Genomic DNA, 14,737 nt, shown 5'->3' on the forward strand with positions numbered 1-14,737 from the left:
ACACGTTAATCCTCATACTCAAAATTACTAATAAATAAAAATGGTATAAAATCAAATAACTAACCCCACGCGGCCCCACCAATCCTCTCTTCTCTCTTTCTCGTTTCTTCTGCTTCAATCCAAATCTCAGAGTCACTGTATAAATATTTTATTCATAAGTTTAATTCATATTCATCACTCAATCTTATTATAAATTATCTATAACCGCGAATTCATTTTTCAGTTTCGTTCCTTGCCGCTCTCGCTGCTCGTTCAATTTTCACAAAAGTATGATAAATTAAATTTTAAATTTTAATTTCGTTTGTAGATCTGTGCATGTGGTTGTTGTTTTGTTTGAATTGAGTTCGTTTGGATTTGTAATTTACTGGTGAAGAATTTGTGGAGTTTTTTGATTTTAAGCCTGGTAGATTTGAGTTTTTTGCTAATTTATTATGATTTATTGATGTTATAAAGGCGTATATGTTAAGATATTTCTCCTTGATTTTCTATAGATTTGATTTATTTATGTGTGTATGTGTGTGTAAGTAGGGCTTGTATGTAAATGAAAATCAGAGAGTGAAATTTGATGTATGAATTTATATATATAGTTGAGTGAGTGATGTTTTGTTTTGATTTTGGATGTATAGTGACGTGTAAGTTGTTGCTTGCTTGTGTTTGTTATGTTCGGAATCATTTAATGTTTCGTAATTAGTAAAGTATTTATTGTTATAGATATTGAAATTCAATGAATGTGTAAAATAGATTGATATGGCAGTTTGAGCTGTAAAAGATGTTTAGTAGAGTGACTGATGTTTTGTTTTGTTGTAAAATGAATTAGGTTCGGATTTCTGCGATGAGGTTGTGCTTATGAAGCGGTGCGTTGTGAAACTTTATTAGTTCGTTTGGATTTGCGGGACGAGTGTATTGTGATGGGAGAGGAGGTTAGTATTGATGTGGTGAATGGTGGTAGTGATGTTGGAATTGAGAATGGGAATGGTATGAGGATTGAATCGAAGCGGGACCATCAGTGGGTAGATGGTGAGGCTGAAGGAGAGCCATGCACGAAAAAACAGGCCACTGAAGGTTTGAAAGACGTTAAAGAATTGGAGGATTCGAAAGAACAGCCCAAGGAAGTGTCTAATGATGAAATGTGCTCGGAAGTTTCAGACCCTAATTTCTCTCCTAAAGAGAATGCTTCTTGTTTTCATACCATAAGTAGTCAAAAGATAGAGGAAACAGTGATTGATAATCAAGTTGAAACTACTGCGAGTGGTAATCATGGTGAAATTACTGCCAGTGATAACCATGGCGATACTACTGCTAGTGACAACCAAGGTGAAACTATTGCGAGTGATAATCAAGGTGAAGCTAGTTCCACGTGTTCTGGAAATTTTAGTACTGAGAGGGAGAGCCTGAGTGAAGAAGAACATGGACACAATGCAATCGGGGAAAAGGGTTGTCATTCTCAAGTTGTGATTGAAAATCAAAGTCATGCCAGCATCACTGGTATTAGGAAAATAACTTTTAAATTCAGCAAAAAAAGGGAAGACTATAATAATCAAATATTTGCTGCACCAGCAGGGCAGTCTGTTATTAGTAGTTGCGGTGACGGATATAACAAATTGCCTCACTCGAGTTCTTCCTTGGAAATGGAACTCAAAACACAGAATAATATTTATGCTGGTAGTTCCCTGGTAAACGTAAAAAAACTCTTATCAACTGGAATTTTGGAAGGAGCTAGGGTGAAGTATGTGTCTACTTCTGGGAATGTAAGTATAAAAATATAAATGATCCAACTAAGCACTACTAATATTTAGAGTACACAGAGGTTTATTTACCTTCTTAGTATCTTCAATATCTAAGTGTCTGTCGACTGATTTGAAATGCCTCTTGCTTCCTTTTTTTCTATAGAGGGAGCTTTCTGGAATTATCAGAGATTGGGGATATCTTTGTGGCTGCTCTACTTGCATTTTCTCCAAAGTAAGTTTCTTATTTTATTTTTAATTGTATAACAAGATTTCTGAAATTAAATGTAGGCTAAACTTCTATAAGCAGGTGTTGAGTGCTCACGAGTTTGAGATGCATGCTGGTAGTAGAAGTAGGCACCCCAATAATCACATTTTCTTGGAGAATGGAAATCCTATTTATAGAATAATACAAGAACTGCGGACTGCTCCTATGGACATGCTAGAAGAAGTTATAAAACGTGTAGCTGGTTCATCTGTCAATGAGCTGCGCTTTCAGAATTGGAAAGGTGAAGCTGATGCCTATTATATACATATACATATGTGTGTGTGTGTTTTCTTTTGCTTTTTGATGACCCATCCATGGGAATTGTAATGTTAACTGTTGCATTTCCCTTATGATGCTCTTTACACTGCTCGTTTCATAGTCATTAGCTCTATTGATGCAAGTTACTAGCCTAAATTAGTTGAAGACACGAGGGTATTCAAAGGGAGTTTGTGGAGAGGTGTGTGTAGAATTAATTTCAAATCTTGTTTGGCCTTTGATATTTTTTTTTGTTCTATGCAGCGTCGCTCCACCAAAAAATTGAATTGCCTAAAGCAGATGACAGTTGCTCCAACAAGTTTCTGGGCGTGCATAACTTTAATACAAGGTAAACTCATATCCTCGCATCCTTGTGCTCGTAATTTTAAAAATGTTGAAGGGAAGCCTACTTGCCCATAAGATTTCCTTAGAGACACGTATATGAATATATATACATATATATATTATATGTATGTGTGTATGCATGCTATGTTACCCGGACTCTTCATTTTGTCTCAAGTACCCCTGTCGGACACTCGACACTCGGACATTGGTATGGATACTCCGACACTTATTGAAATTATTGCAGAGTCTGACACTCCGACACGTATCCATGTTGGACACTCTTAGCCGAGTCCGGGTAACATGGTATGTATGTATGTACGTATGTGTGTAATTAATTACAAAACCTATTTTGAAAAAGCTGAGGGTACAGTGCCAGTAATTCTTGTGATTTAATATGTACGTCCCTGATTGCATATGTTTTTACCATTTTATTTGCACGTGTATGGTATGTAGTTTGTGCATACTAGTTAAACTGATCAAATCTCTGTCATTTTACCTCTATTATTGAGTTTGAACCACATCAGAGAAAGAAGCAGATGCTGTTAGGCAAAGTGTCTGCAGTCTTAACATTGGACATATTTGTGCTGTGCCCAGTGCCCACCATTACTCCCAGAGATATTGATTAGTAATGGTTGGTTTATGTGTTGTTTTCTATCACTTGCTTCTAGTTTTCAGATTTAGCTGTTAATTTGTGCAATTTTATTATGATATTGTGTTACAGGACAGTGCACTGTGTCAGAATTTGTTTACTACTTAATTGATGTAGTGAACAGCGCTTAAGTGCAACATCTGTGCCTCATGTATGCTAATGTTGTGCTTTTATTTCAAACTTCCAGTAAGGTTTGATTTGTATTCTGATATACTTAAATATGTAGTTTTTAGCGAAGTTCTTTTAGTTCGGTCGACTTTCTTTGCTATTTTTCTTGTCTGATGCTCGTTTGAACTTTGAACTGTGGTTGTTGTAAAGACTATATAATTCTTTTAATATATTGATAGGTATGTTGTGTAATAATTAGTAAAAAGAAGCTCTTATATGGTAATCAGATTTCGTACTAAGCATTACATCTGAACGTCATTTTAGCCACTATGCCAAAGTGATTCGGAAGACTGATGGCCCTGCAAGTTCCTATGTTCAGAACGAGCCTTTTGAACACAGAAGTTACATGGATGCACTGGAAGAGCAAGAGGACATGATTAATGGGTTAGTTATTACAGGCCCTCTATTTTTATTTTTGAATATTATCATTATCCTTTGTAGTATTTGCGCCATCAGTATCAAGTATTTTGTATGTTTGGAGAAACCGAGAAAGTGTACATGCATATTTATTATTTGTTGTTACTGGTTTGCTTTTCTCTTTGCAGGCCAAGGGTTAACTTTTCTAGTTCTGTCTGGGAACAGAGAAGATACAGTGAAGGTTGCACTAAGAAAAGGTGAGGTATTTAGTTTTGCATCAACTTTTATCACATTTCACTGTCACATGTTTGCCTGCTCTTTAAAAATGTTTGTTATCTGAGCTATGTTTCTATTTACTTACAAAGCCCTTTTATGTTGAGACAGAGACAATGATTTACATAGGTTACTTTTTTTGCCAAAAGGACTTCGTGATGGTACCAAGTTGGCTTATTGTGCCAAAGGAAAGGTTGTGTTTGATGTCATTTACATTCTTTTGTAATTCTTTTGATGGGTTTTCTTGTAATCTTCATTACTGATAGCTACTAATTTTACAGGACATACTTGGAGGCTACAAGCAGGGGAATGGTATAGTCTGTAATCACTGTAATACCGAGGTACCTTCATTTCTGCATGTAGCACCATAGTCTTTTCTTGAATCTTTTGATTCTGTGGATCCTCACGCACACGTTTTTATTTTCTTGGACAGGTTAGTCCTTCCCAGTTTGAAGCTCACGCTGGATGGGCTGCTAAACGGCAACCGTAAGTAAATTGGAAAGGGTTTATAGTGGTAAATTCTTGTATGAAAACTTACTAACTGTCTCGCCCTTGTTTTTTAACAGCTACCGTCATATCTGTACTTCTGATGGGTATACCCTGCATGAGATTGCTATGCTATTATCGAAGGGTCAAAGCATTCAAAATATCGCTTCCAGCAATAGTGATGATATGTGTGCAGTATGTGGAGATGGAGGGGAACTTATTGTTTGCGATGGTTGTCCTCGTGCTTTTCATTCAGGTTTATTCCTTTTCCGGTGCATGTGCATATGTGATTTCATAATTTTGTATTTGCAATGGTTTTCCTCGTGCTTTTCATGCAGGTCATTTCCATTCCTGGCGCATATGTGGTTTTGTAATTTTTTTGCATTGATCTGGAAATAATTCCTACAAACCAATATAGAATGATAAAGTTATCATCACATAGTTTGAAACTGAAACATATTATCGCTAGACTGAAATTCTTAATAGTTGTAACATGATATTGTAGTAACTGCTTGAGCTTACCACTTCTTTCTACATTTGTCCACTGTACTGTCTCTTAAATCTTTGCAATGAGGAATGAAGTGTAATGGTGACTGCAAATTGGCTTTGAAACATTCATCTGTTACATGACATGAGTTTGCATCTACAGTACCTGCATTATCTTTCCTTCTATTTTTTCTTCTCATGTTCTGCTCTTACATTAATTTAGAGAACTTTGTTGTTTATACCCAAAATTGAAATTTTGTATATGTCGTTATTTTATCAATATATATTGCATTATTTGTTGAGCTATAATTGCTACGATTAGCTAAAGTTGTAGTTTTCGTACTATATATTGCAGTATTCTGTGATTAGCTAAAGTTTTAGTTATCTTAATAAATATTGAATTGTTTGATTTTATATGTGTGGTTTTGCAGTTTGTTTGAGATTAGAGTGCATTCCGACCGGTCATTGGCACTGTCCACATTGTACAGAAAGATTTAGTTCCAGTGGAAGAAATGGTGGAGAGTCTAGATCTATTATCTTTCGACTCAATCGAGTTGTTAAGGCACCAGAATATCAACCTGGTGGTTGTGTTGTTTGCAGGTTTGTTTATGCAGTTGCTGTCAGTAAATTGCTTTTTTCTTGAAAATTTATTTTTATGTGCTGGCATTATTATATATTTTCCAAATTGATGCTCTGTCAAACAGAATATGTATACAGGAGTGTATCTGTCTTGAAGATAATATATTCATGCTAACCTGGGTGTTGTACATGCTATATGATTGACGTTATATATGATTTTGTTGTTAATTCAGGCTTCAAGATTTTAGTGTTGATACTTTTGATGAGCGAACAGTTATGCTTTGTGACCAGGTATTGCTATGTTATTTTCTATGCGTATTGTGATACACTGATACTAATTAGTTACCCTTTGTTTGGATCTAATGGTTCCTTTTTTTTTTTTTGTAGTGTGAAAAGGAGTTTCATGTTAGCTGCTTGCGGGACGTTGGGTTGTGTGATTTAAAGGTTTGTTTGCTATTAGAATTTTTAATATATGGACATAAAAGTATCTGGAGGCTTATAGTTACTCATTGGTTTTCCTTGAGTTGCTACAGGAACTCCCAAAGGATAAATGGTTTTGTTGCAGTGATTGCAATGGGATATATTCGACTATGCAAAGTCTTGTTCTCAAGGGGATTGAAATGTTTCCAGCTTCAGTGCTAGATGCAGTAAACAAGAAGAATTTAGGCCACGGATTAACTGTTGGAGCTGCAAATAGTATGCAGTGGCGAATTTTAAGTGGGAAGAGTCGCTATCCCGAGCATTTGTCGTTGCTTTCTAGAGCTGCTGCAATATTCCGCGTATGTTTAACTATTTTGCCTTTTGTTGTATCAAGGTTAAGCAAATTGACACATCTTCTGACGCCTTAAGGTATATAAGAATTGGAACCTTATGGAAAGACCTAATCAGAAAGAAAAAGTTATTGCTAGAAATGGGTGTTTTGAGGGAAACTTGATTACAACTCCACAAGTGCATCAAAATAATCGAGTCCTCACGGATATGGTAAATGTATGATTTAGATGGGATAATGTTGCGATGAACACTATACAGTATGCACAGGATATTGATAGAGGATGTAACTATGCAGTAGTGTATCTACCACCCATCAAAAATTGTTTAATAGACATGTTGCGAACTTGTTTTTCCATACAGGATTTTACTGTGAGATATTCTTCCATTTTTAATTAATATTAATCTGGTAAAATATTAATTTAGATAAAAGAACTAGCAGCTACTGAAATGTTATTTTAATCATGACTTGCGTTTAAACCAAACCGAAATGCATTTAGGTCTATTATAGTTCAGGTTGTAAGAGTACTCTGAGACGGATACAGGATTTTGTGATTGTGGGGGATTTTTACTAGTGCTATATAATAAGACGTAAATGTCAAAAAATATGTTGACAACAAGTACAAAGAAATATAATAAGGGGGGTGCGCAAAATTGTGTTCCTGGACTGAATATTTGCACATACTAAATCACTCCCAAGTCACCAAGTGGGCCACTTAGGCTTTTCAGCACTAAAGTTGAAATATTTAAAGATACTTTGTAATAGTGAATTCAGTAATGCAGCTAAAATAAAAAGAGCCAAGAGAAACCTTTACCATTGGGGAAACAGCTGAAATTGTGAGATTGCTCCTTAGAAATATATACATATAATGGGGGCAAGTACCCCCATTGCGCTGCCAGTTGTATCTGCCCTGTATATGAACATTCTTATATGTGAGATTTTAATCATTGCTAACATATATTTACTTTTTGCCTCATTTGGCAGGAATGCTTTGATCCTATCGTGGCAAAATCTGGTCGTGATCTTATACCTGTCATGGTTTATGGGTAAGTTGCTTTATAATCTTTGGTTAAGTTGATTACACTTGGATACAAGGGAAACCCTGAACCATGTATAATTGCCAAAGATCTTGTCAGTTTAAGTCTGAACCATATTGCTACAATTGATGAATCATACATATTGCTTGCCTTCAATGCTCCTTTGGAACTAAAATGCTTAAAATAATATATATTTTCTCTTTTCTACATTGTGATCTACATTCTCCATCTTTTAAGTTCCTATCCTTTTCCCACCACCCCTCATTCACTAATTACGGCTTATTAGTGGCTTGGTGAGTAGATGGTTAATAATAATAATTTTTAATGCATGATGCTTTGTCTTGTGAAATAAGACCATTATATGAAGAAATTATTTTTGAATTTTCATGCACTGTAGTAAACACAAAATAAACAAAAGGATAATTCGGGAAGTGCCTCTATTACTGCATGAACGGCAAGCTGTTATGGTAGCAAATAATCCCCTCCCCGCCTATCACCTGCCCACTCAAATTGTTCCTTAAGGCGACAGGATGCCATCTGGAATTGACATGGCTGATTTGCGATTTAGGATTGTAAAATAGGTTCATTTTATTCTCACAAGAGTTGCTTGCAAGTTTTAGTGGTCAAAAGGTTTACATGTATGGGTTTTCGTTAGTATTCAATATCCTGCAAAGCTTTCTTGGTTATCCAGTTTTTTTATTTCATTGTAAAAGTAAGCTAACCTATATATCACACACCCAAGTTCCTAAATGTGACAGGATTCAGTCGGGAACTTGCACACCTGACTTGTGGTTTAGGCAGAGGCGTAGCTCTGTCGTTTTGTCCATTTCTAGATAATATTAGATATGTATACTGTGCGAATTTGTTTCATCCAGCCAGGGTTCATAACTAGCCATCCACAACTATTCTATTTTACAGTGCCTGATTTATCGCGAACCTTTAGGTATCACTAAATTAATTAATTGTGATTTTGGAATTTGTTATATATATATATTTGTTGGAGTACTCAGACAAGCCATGGTAGTTCTGCCACCGGGTTTAGGATATAGTGAAGTAAGTTTTTAAAAAGCAAGCCAACATTAACAGAGATAGGTACATGAACCGGTAGCAATACTAATATCAACATTATCAAGATTAACAAAGAAGCGAGCCCTAGTCGTCAATTACAGTTGATAGCAGGTCTTTTAGTTCTAGTAACTTATTAACAGAATAATGACTTGACAGGCCTGATACACGTGGCTTAGGAACTAAGTTATACGATCTTTTATGGTCCCCCCCCCCCCCCCCCCCCCCCCCTCCCTCCTCTCTCTCTGTGTCTTTTGTCCTTCCCCTTTTGTATGTTTTCTTTTCACCCTCTTTTTTGTCCCCTGTTTTTGCTAATTGGTCATAGTTAACTCTTGCTTAGCTTCTGTTCAGCCAATACCTTTTTGTTCAGATCTATTGTCACTTGCTAGTTTGCTAGTGTCTTGATTTTCTATTTCTGAAGCTCCTCATTAAGAATTATATAATTGCATATACAGAAATTTCAAAGAAATATAAATCCTTGATTCCTTCCAAAAAAGATGCCAAATTAAATGTAAAAATCAAAGCAGGTAAATTTGTAGATGAAAATCAGATTGATTTGGAGAAGTAGACTTGTAGCAAGTTGTATGTATGTAAAGTAATAGACTGCTCATATAGCGATATAAGCACAAGTTAGGAATGAAATCTAGGCTGAATAGTAGTATAGTACTCCGTCTTGCCGTTATGTTTAGGAATGAAATCCAGGCTGAAAAAACTGTCTTGCCGTTGTGGTTAGGTATGAAATCCAGGGTGAGAAGTACTCAGTCGTGCCGTTAGAGGAAATAAAATCGGCTTGCTGTTATGGTTAATTGATTGTCCAAGCAGAGTTCATTTAAGAATTATGAATTTTAGAAAACCCATGAGTTGCTTGAAGGTGTTGGCCGAGAAATTTAAATTTTTTGTGCAGTAACCTGTTGTTGGGTGGAAGGCAAAGGGGGCCTACTTGCTACTGCATCTGTATACCCGTTGTTGGCTACTTTCTTTATAAATTAATTGCTGAGGAGTACTAAGAATCTGTAATACTCCATACACATCTGATTTTTTGTCCCTATCGCAGGAGAAACATATCTGGGCAGGAATTTGGGGGAATGTATTGTGTGGTTTTGATTGTAAAGTAAGCAAATACCTTAAACATTGTTTCTGTTTCTTTTCCCATTTTACTTTTGTTTCCCTCTTGAAAAACTGCATGCAGTTAAAATTGGGGAGGGAGAAATTCACATTTTTTAACACATGCAGGTCTGTGGTTGTATCAGCTGGTCTGCTAAGGATATTTGGCAAAGAGACTGCAGAACTTCCTATTGTAGCTACAAGTAGAGATAACCGAGGAAAAGTAAGTGCTTGTCAAATAGGTTTCGAGCAATAACTTTTAGCAGTAACTTTATATCACTTTTGTATGTTTAATTCACCTTTATTTTTGGGTCAGTGTTGCATAGATGTTGTGAGGGTGTATATGCAGCTATGGTCTTTTCAAAAAATGTCATTTTGCTGCAGGGTTATTTCCGGGCACTTTTTACTTGCATCGAGCAGTTGTTGGTGTCCATGAATGTTGAGAAAATTGTACTCCCTGCTGCTGAAGACGCTGAATCTATCTGGACGAAGAAATTGGGATTTAAAAAGATAAGTGACGAACAGGTAAGTCCTATATCTTAATTGAATGTGGAAAGGAAATGTTATTCTACGTGGCTGGTCAAATTTAACTAATTTTAGTTGTAATGGTTATTTGATATTACACTGTGAGATCAAGAGTACTTCATTACCTTGCCTAATAGTGAGTGCTGGCTGACCTACTATTATGAATACCTTGCAGCTGGCAAAGTATACAAGGGACCTCCAATTGACAATATTTAAGGGGACCTCAATGTTAGAGAAAAAGGTGCAACATGACGTGAATGTGCAGTCTACTGTTGTGGTGAAGACTTCTCAGATGGCTGATGCTTCTGGAACACCGGTTATGGAGGAAGAGCAACAGGCTGCAGATTAGCGCAGTGTTTCCTGATTTCTCTCTTAGAAATTAGATTCAGCTTTTCAGCAGAATAGCAATTAGAATAAACTTCTCAGATTTTTTTTCCTGCGAAGTCCATACAATTGTTTTCCACGAGTTTAGAAATAAAAGGCAGAGGGTTATAATACAGCTACGCATGCTGACCTTTTAATATGCATGCATGAGGGAGTGTTGGCTCTTGTAGCCTGTAGGTTATACATTCGTGTGTATAGATAACAGTTTTCGGCTATAAGAATATCGTGGTTGTGTTTTTGCCTTGATAGAGATTGTATTCGTCCCTATATACTGAAATCAGAGTGCAGTGATGATGTCCACTTTGTTGGTTTGTTATCCAACAGATGGAGTAAAACATGTTAGTTTGGCCATTAGCCCACAGACGCTATTGATGTAAATACTATTTTGCGGGAACATGACCAAGAAATCATCCTAATTCTGGATTATGATATCATTTTCTGCACATTTTGAAAATGAATAACAAAATATATAAACGTTTTTTGAATTTTTCTACAATATCTGTTTCGTATTTTACATTTTTGGACAGGTATCACATGTTACCGTCTTACTTATTTTCAGAAAGGGTAACTATCCTTGCAAATAGGGTTCGGACATGATATTTGTTATTTATTCTCATCAATTATTTTGTATTTTGCATTTCTTGGACATGGTATCACATATTGTTGTCTTGCCTATTTTTAGAAGGGTAACTATCCTTGTAGACAGGATATCAGGTGTTATCCATTATCGTCAATGGTCTCCATTAGAGAAGTGCTAACATTAAATACGAATAAATCGCATTACTTATCTTTAAAAGATAATAGAATAGTCATGTTTATATAAATATATAAAAATTATGATATTACTTACAAATCTAGTTATTAGAAAAGAATGATATTATATTTAAATTAGCATATAATATTCAATAATCATCAAATTAAATAAAAAATTCAGAATAGATTTTTGCTACTATAATAATACATTAATTCCCCCTCCAACTTTCAGATTATTTATCTTGGGACATGAACTCGCATTTTAAAGATTTTAAAGATTTAATTTTTTTAACAAAAATTAATATTTAAATATTTATAATAAAAAGAATTATATAAATAAATCATGAAATTATATTATATATATCTTAAAATACGTGTGAAACTATGCGGACGGAATGAGCAGTAAAATAAATGCGGAGGGAACATGACATGGGCCGGAGACGTGCAAACACCGGATCAGGAAGTACAGAAAGAGGGGTTTATATTCATACATACATGTAATAATCTAGGGTTTAGCTAGGGGTTGAGAGATGGCTCATACAATCGCTGCATTTCGTCGCATTCTCGCCTCTTCTTCCTCTACAATCGTTTCATCTCCTCACTCGTCTCTATTTGCTCGTTTCAATTCAACTCTCACTTCGCCTAAGCTATTCATCAGCGGTATCCATTTCTTTTTACATCCATTTTTATTTCACTTTTTTTCTGCTTTCAATTACACACAAATGCTTGTCCAGTAGAAATGATTGTTTCCTCGTGCAATTTTAATTTTTTAATCGTGTATTTGTTTATCGAGGTTGCTAAATAATAGTCGAATATCCAAAAAATAACTAATTGCGTTCGCGGGTAATTAGGTTTTACAGAGTCCTTATATAGTGTGTATTTACATGTTTAGTTGATGTTCTAGAAGAGGGATACTTGTTTATCTCTATTTTTATTGCAAGAATAGGAAATTTGCGGAATGCAGCACATGGTGTGATTATTGGTTTGTGGTGCTTACGGAGGAAATTTTCGAGCTGTTGCAAGTTGCCAACTGCCTCGGAATATTTGAGGCCTGGACCTTGGTGTTTCAATTACAGTGTTAATGTATTGTACTTACAACCAGTTATTTAAGAATAGGTGGATATACACAGGATCATGTCGTACTACGAACTTGTATAATATGACAATTTGAAGGTGTGGCTATGTGGATAGTAATTGTTATTATTTTCTTTGCATCCGAGTTAAGAAGAAATGCTAACAAAGAACGAAAGAGTGGTGATGAATTTTGAATTTTGTTCACATTCCTCCCATGCAACCCCATTGTACCCGGCAAGTGTTGAGCGATGGAATTGAGGATTTGTACACTTCCTTTGTAGAAACTCTGTGAAGTCTGAGCTGCTGAGTGTTGAGCCACAGCGGCGAGTACTCCAGGATTTCCCTTTTTTTCTTTCTAACAAAAAATTGTCTGATGTATAAACATGAAGTTAAGTATGATATGGTCACATAATGACACATGTTAGTAAAATTGAAATATGTTTGTTTTGTACTTGTATTTGTTTTATAACTGTTGCATATTATAAAAATTATATGCTTAGATAGTTAGATTATCTTAGTGGCTTAGTGCTTATTAAACAAGTTGAAGTGAAATATATATTTGTATAATGGCATTTATTTCTTAGTAGAATCGAATATTTTTGTGTTTTCAAGCACAATTATACTTCGTATAAGGTTGGTATATATTATCGATTGGCTTCGACGCTGAATTAAATTGACCTCTCTGTGCTATACCTCATCCCTTTTTTTCAAGTTTAGTTGTAATAGGTATTTTTGCTCGCTGATCAAGGCAGTTATTTGATATTTTATCCCAGATGTGTTCGTTACAGGATATACAATATTTGAACATGATGGAAAGATACACTTTTTCCCTCTGTTTGGCATTTAATGCATAAACGAAGGCAATTTTTTGGTCAATTGAGAAAGGAGAGAGATTTTTTTTTGTTTCACTTTTGTGATGATCGACTCCTTTCATCTTGGCTTATACTGCAGGACTCTCAAGGTTAACTACAGATGAAAAGCTTAAAGAAGCATTTGCACCCTTTGGGAGCCTCGTTGAGGGTAATCTTTTTAATTATTATAACTTGTTTATCTAGGGATTGTTTGATTTGGCCATCAAACTGATGCTGCAATACTTGTTGATATTGCAGCAAAGGTCATTGTAGATAGAGCATGTGGAAGATCAAAGGGTTTTGGTTTTGTTACATATAATACTATAGAAGAAGCTGAGAAGGCTCGTGAAGGAATGAATGCAAAGTTTCTGGATGGTTGGGTTATTTTTGTAGATCCTGCTAAACCAAGGGAGTATAAACCACCTCAACAAGAGCAGCAGCCTTCAAACACTGGTGGCTATACAACAAACAAGACCATCGGCTGGTGCGGCTAAATCCAGATGAATTATATCTAATCCAATTGCAGTAGGAGTGTCTGAAATAGGAGGATTTGGCTGGAAGCTCTGTTCCAGTTGATTAGAGTACTATACTTTTGGAAACAGTCTTTAATTTTTTATTACACACTGCCATATTATATGATTTAGTGTACTATCCAATTGTTTTGTGGCAAAAAACAGAAATCAGCTACCTGCTAAGGAGTATGTGACAATGTGAGCCCAAGGAATCCTAGAGTTGTGTGTTTTCATTCATCAAATAATAAACTGTGCAAGTCTATTGGATATCTTATTAGCCTCTTGTTCTTTTTTTTTTTCTTTTTTCTTTATCTCTATATAAAGCTTAACAAATGAAGAAAAAATCAGAGTCATATTTCTGGCATAGTAGCCTGATAAATACTTCTATCTATTACAGAAACTTGGACAGAACTTCTTTCACTTGCCAAAACTTTATACTTCTAAATTCTATCCATTATGAGAATGTAAACACTTATTTATTTTTTGTCAAAAAAAAAAACACTTATTTATTTACTAAAACTTTACCTGACTTCTTTTAGTTACTACTCCCTCCGTCCCCTTTTACAAGTCCATTTTGACTTTTGACCAGTCAAATTGACTATATTTTGATTGAATTTTACATGTATCAGATAATTAAAAAAATAATAAAAATTATACCATATGAAAGTATATTTAGTCTATTTTAATATGCAACTTTCAGATTTTAGAAATAATGAGTAGATAATTTGTAATGTGTAGTCAAAAATTGGTCAATTTGACTCCTCAAAAAGCAAAATGGACATGTAAAAGGGGACGGAGGGAGTAAAATTTTACTCCCTTCGTCCCCTTTTACATGTCCATTTTGACTTTTGACCAGTCAAATTGACTGAATTTTACATGTATCAGATAATTGTGAAAAATATTAAAAATTATACCATTAGAAAGTATATTTAGTCTACTTAATATGTAACTTTCAGATTTTAAAAATAATAAGGAGATAATTCGTAATGTTTAGTCAAAAATTGGCCAATTTGACTCCTCGAAAAGCAAAATGGACATGTAAAGGAGGACGGAGGTAGTACTAAACTTCTCTC

At 35.1% G+C, this 14,737-nt stretch overlaps 2 protein-coding genes across 2 annotated transcripts; both read left to right on the forward strand.

Annotated features, from left to right (window-relative positions):
* The first annotated feature begins 60 nt into the window (after positions 1-60).
* Positions 61-10,785, forward strand: LOC108214539 (uncharacterized). Its single transcript, XM_017386601.2, has 20 exons — positions 61-267; positions 818-1,748; positions 1,891-1,959; positions 2,035-2,233; positions 2,512-2,596; positions 3,674-3,793; positions 3,955-4,023; positions 4,151-4,232; positions 4,321-4,380; positions 4,473-4,525; positions 4,606-4,781; positions 5,443-5,611; positions 5,824-5,881; positions 5,978-6,034; positions 6,124-6,369; positions 7,344-7,405; positions 9,516-9,572; positions 9,695-9,788; positions 9,950-10,090; positions 10,266-10,785. The coding sequence occupies exons 2-20, from the start codon at positions 909-911 to the stop codon at positions 10,437-10,439; spliced, it is 2,811 nt and encodes a 936-aa protein (XP_017242090.1). The 5' UTR covers positions 61-267; positions 818-908; the 3' UTR covers positions 10,440-10,785.
* An 884-nt stretch (positions 10,786-11,669) lies between these two features.
* LOC108211450 (organelle RRM domain-containing protein 2, mitochondrial) lies at positions 11,670-13,933 on the forward strand. The gene is made up of 3 exons (XM_017383054.2): positions 11,670-11,887; positions 13,253-13,321; positions 13,411-13,933. The coding sequence occupies exons 1-3, from the start codon at positions 11,758-11,760 to the stop codon at positions 13,644-13,646; spliced, it is 435 nt and encodes a 144-aa protein (XP_017238543.1). The 5' UTR covers positions 11,670-11,757; the 3' UTR covers positions 13,647-13,933.
* The last annotated feature ends 804 nt before the right edge of the window (positions 13,934-14,737 follow it).

This window comes from Daucus carota, chromosome 3 (genome assembly GCF_001625215.2).
Source record: "Daucus carota subsp. sativus chromosome 3, DH1 v3.0, whole genome shotgun sequence".
NCBI lineage: Eukaryota > Viridiplantae > Streptophyta > Magnoliopsida > Apiales > Apiaceae > Daucus > Daucus carota.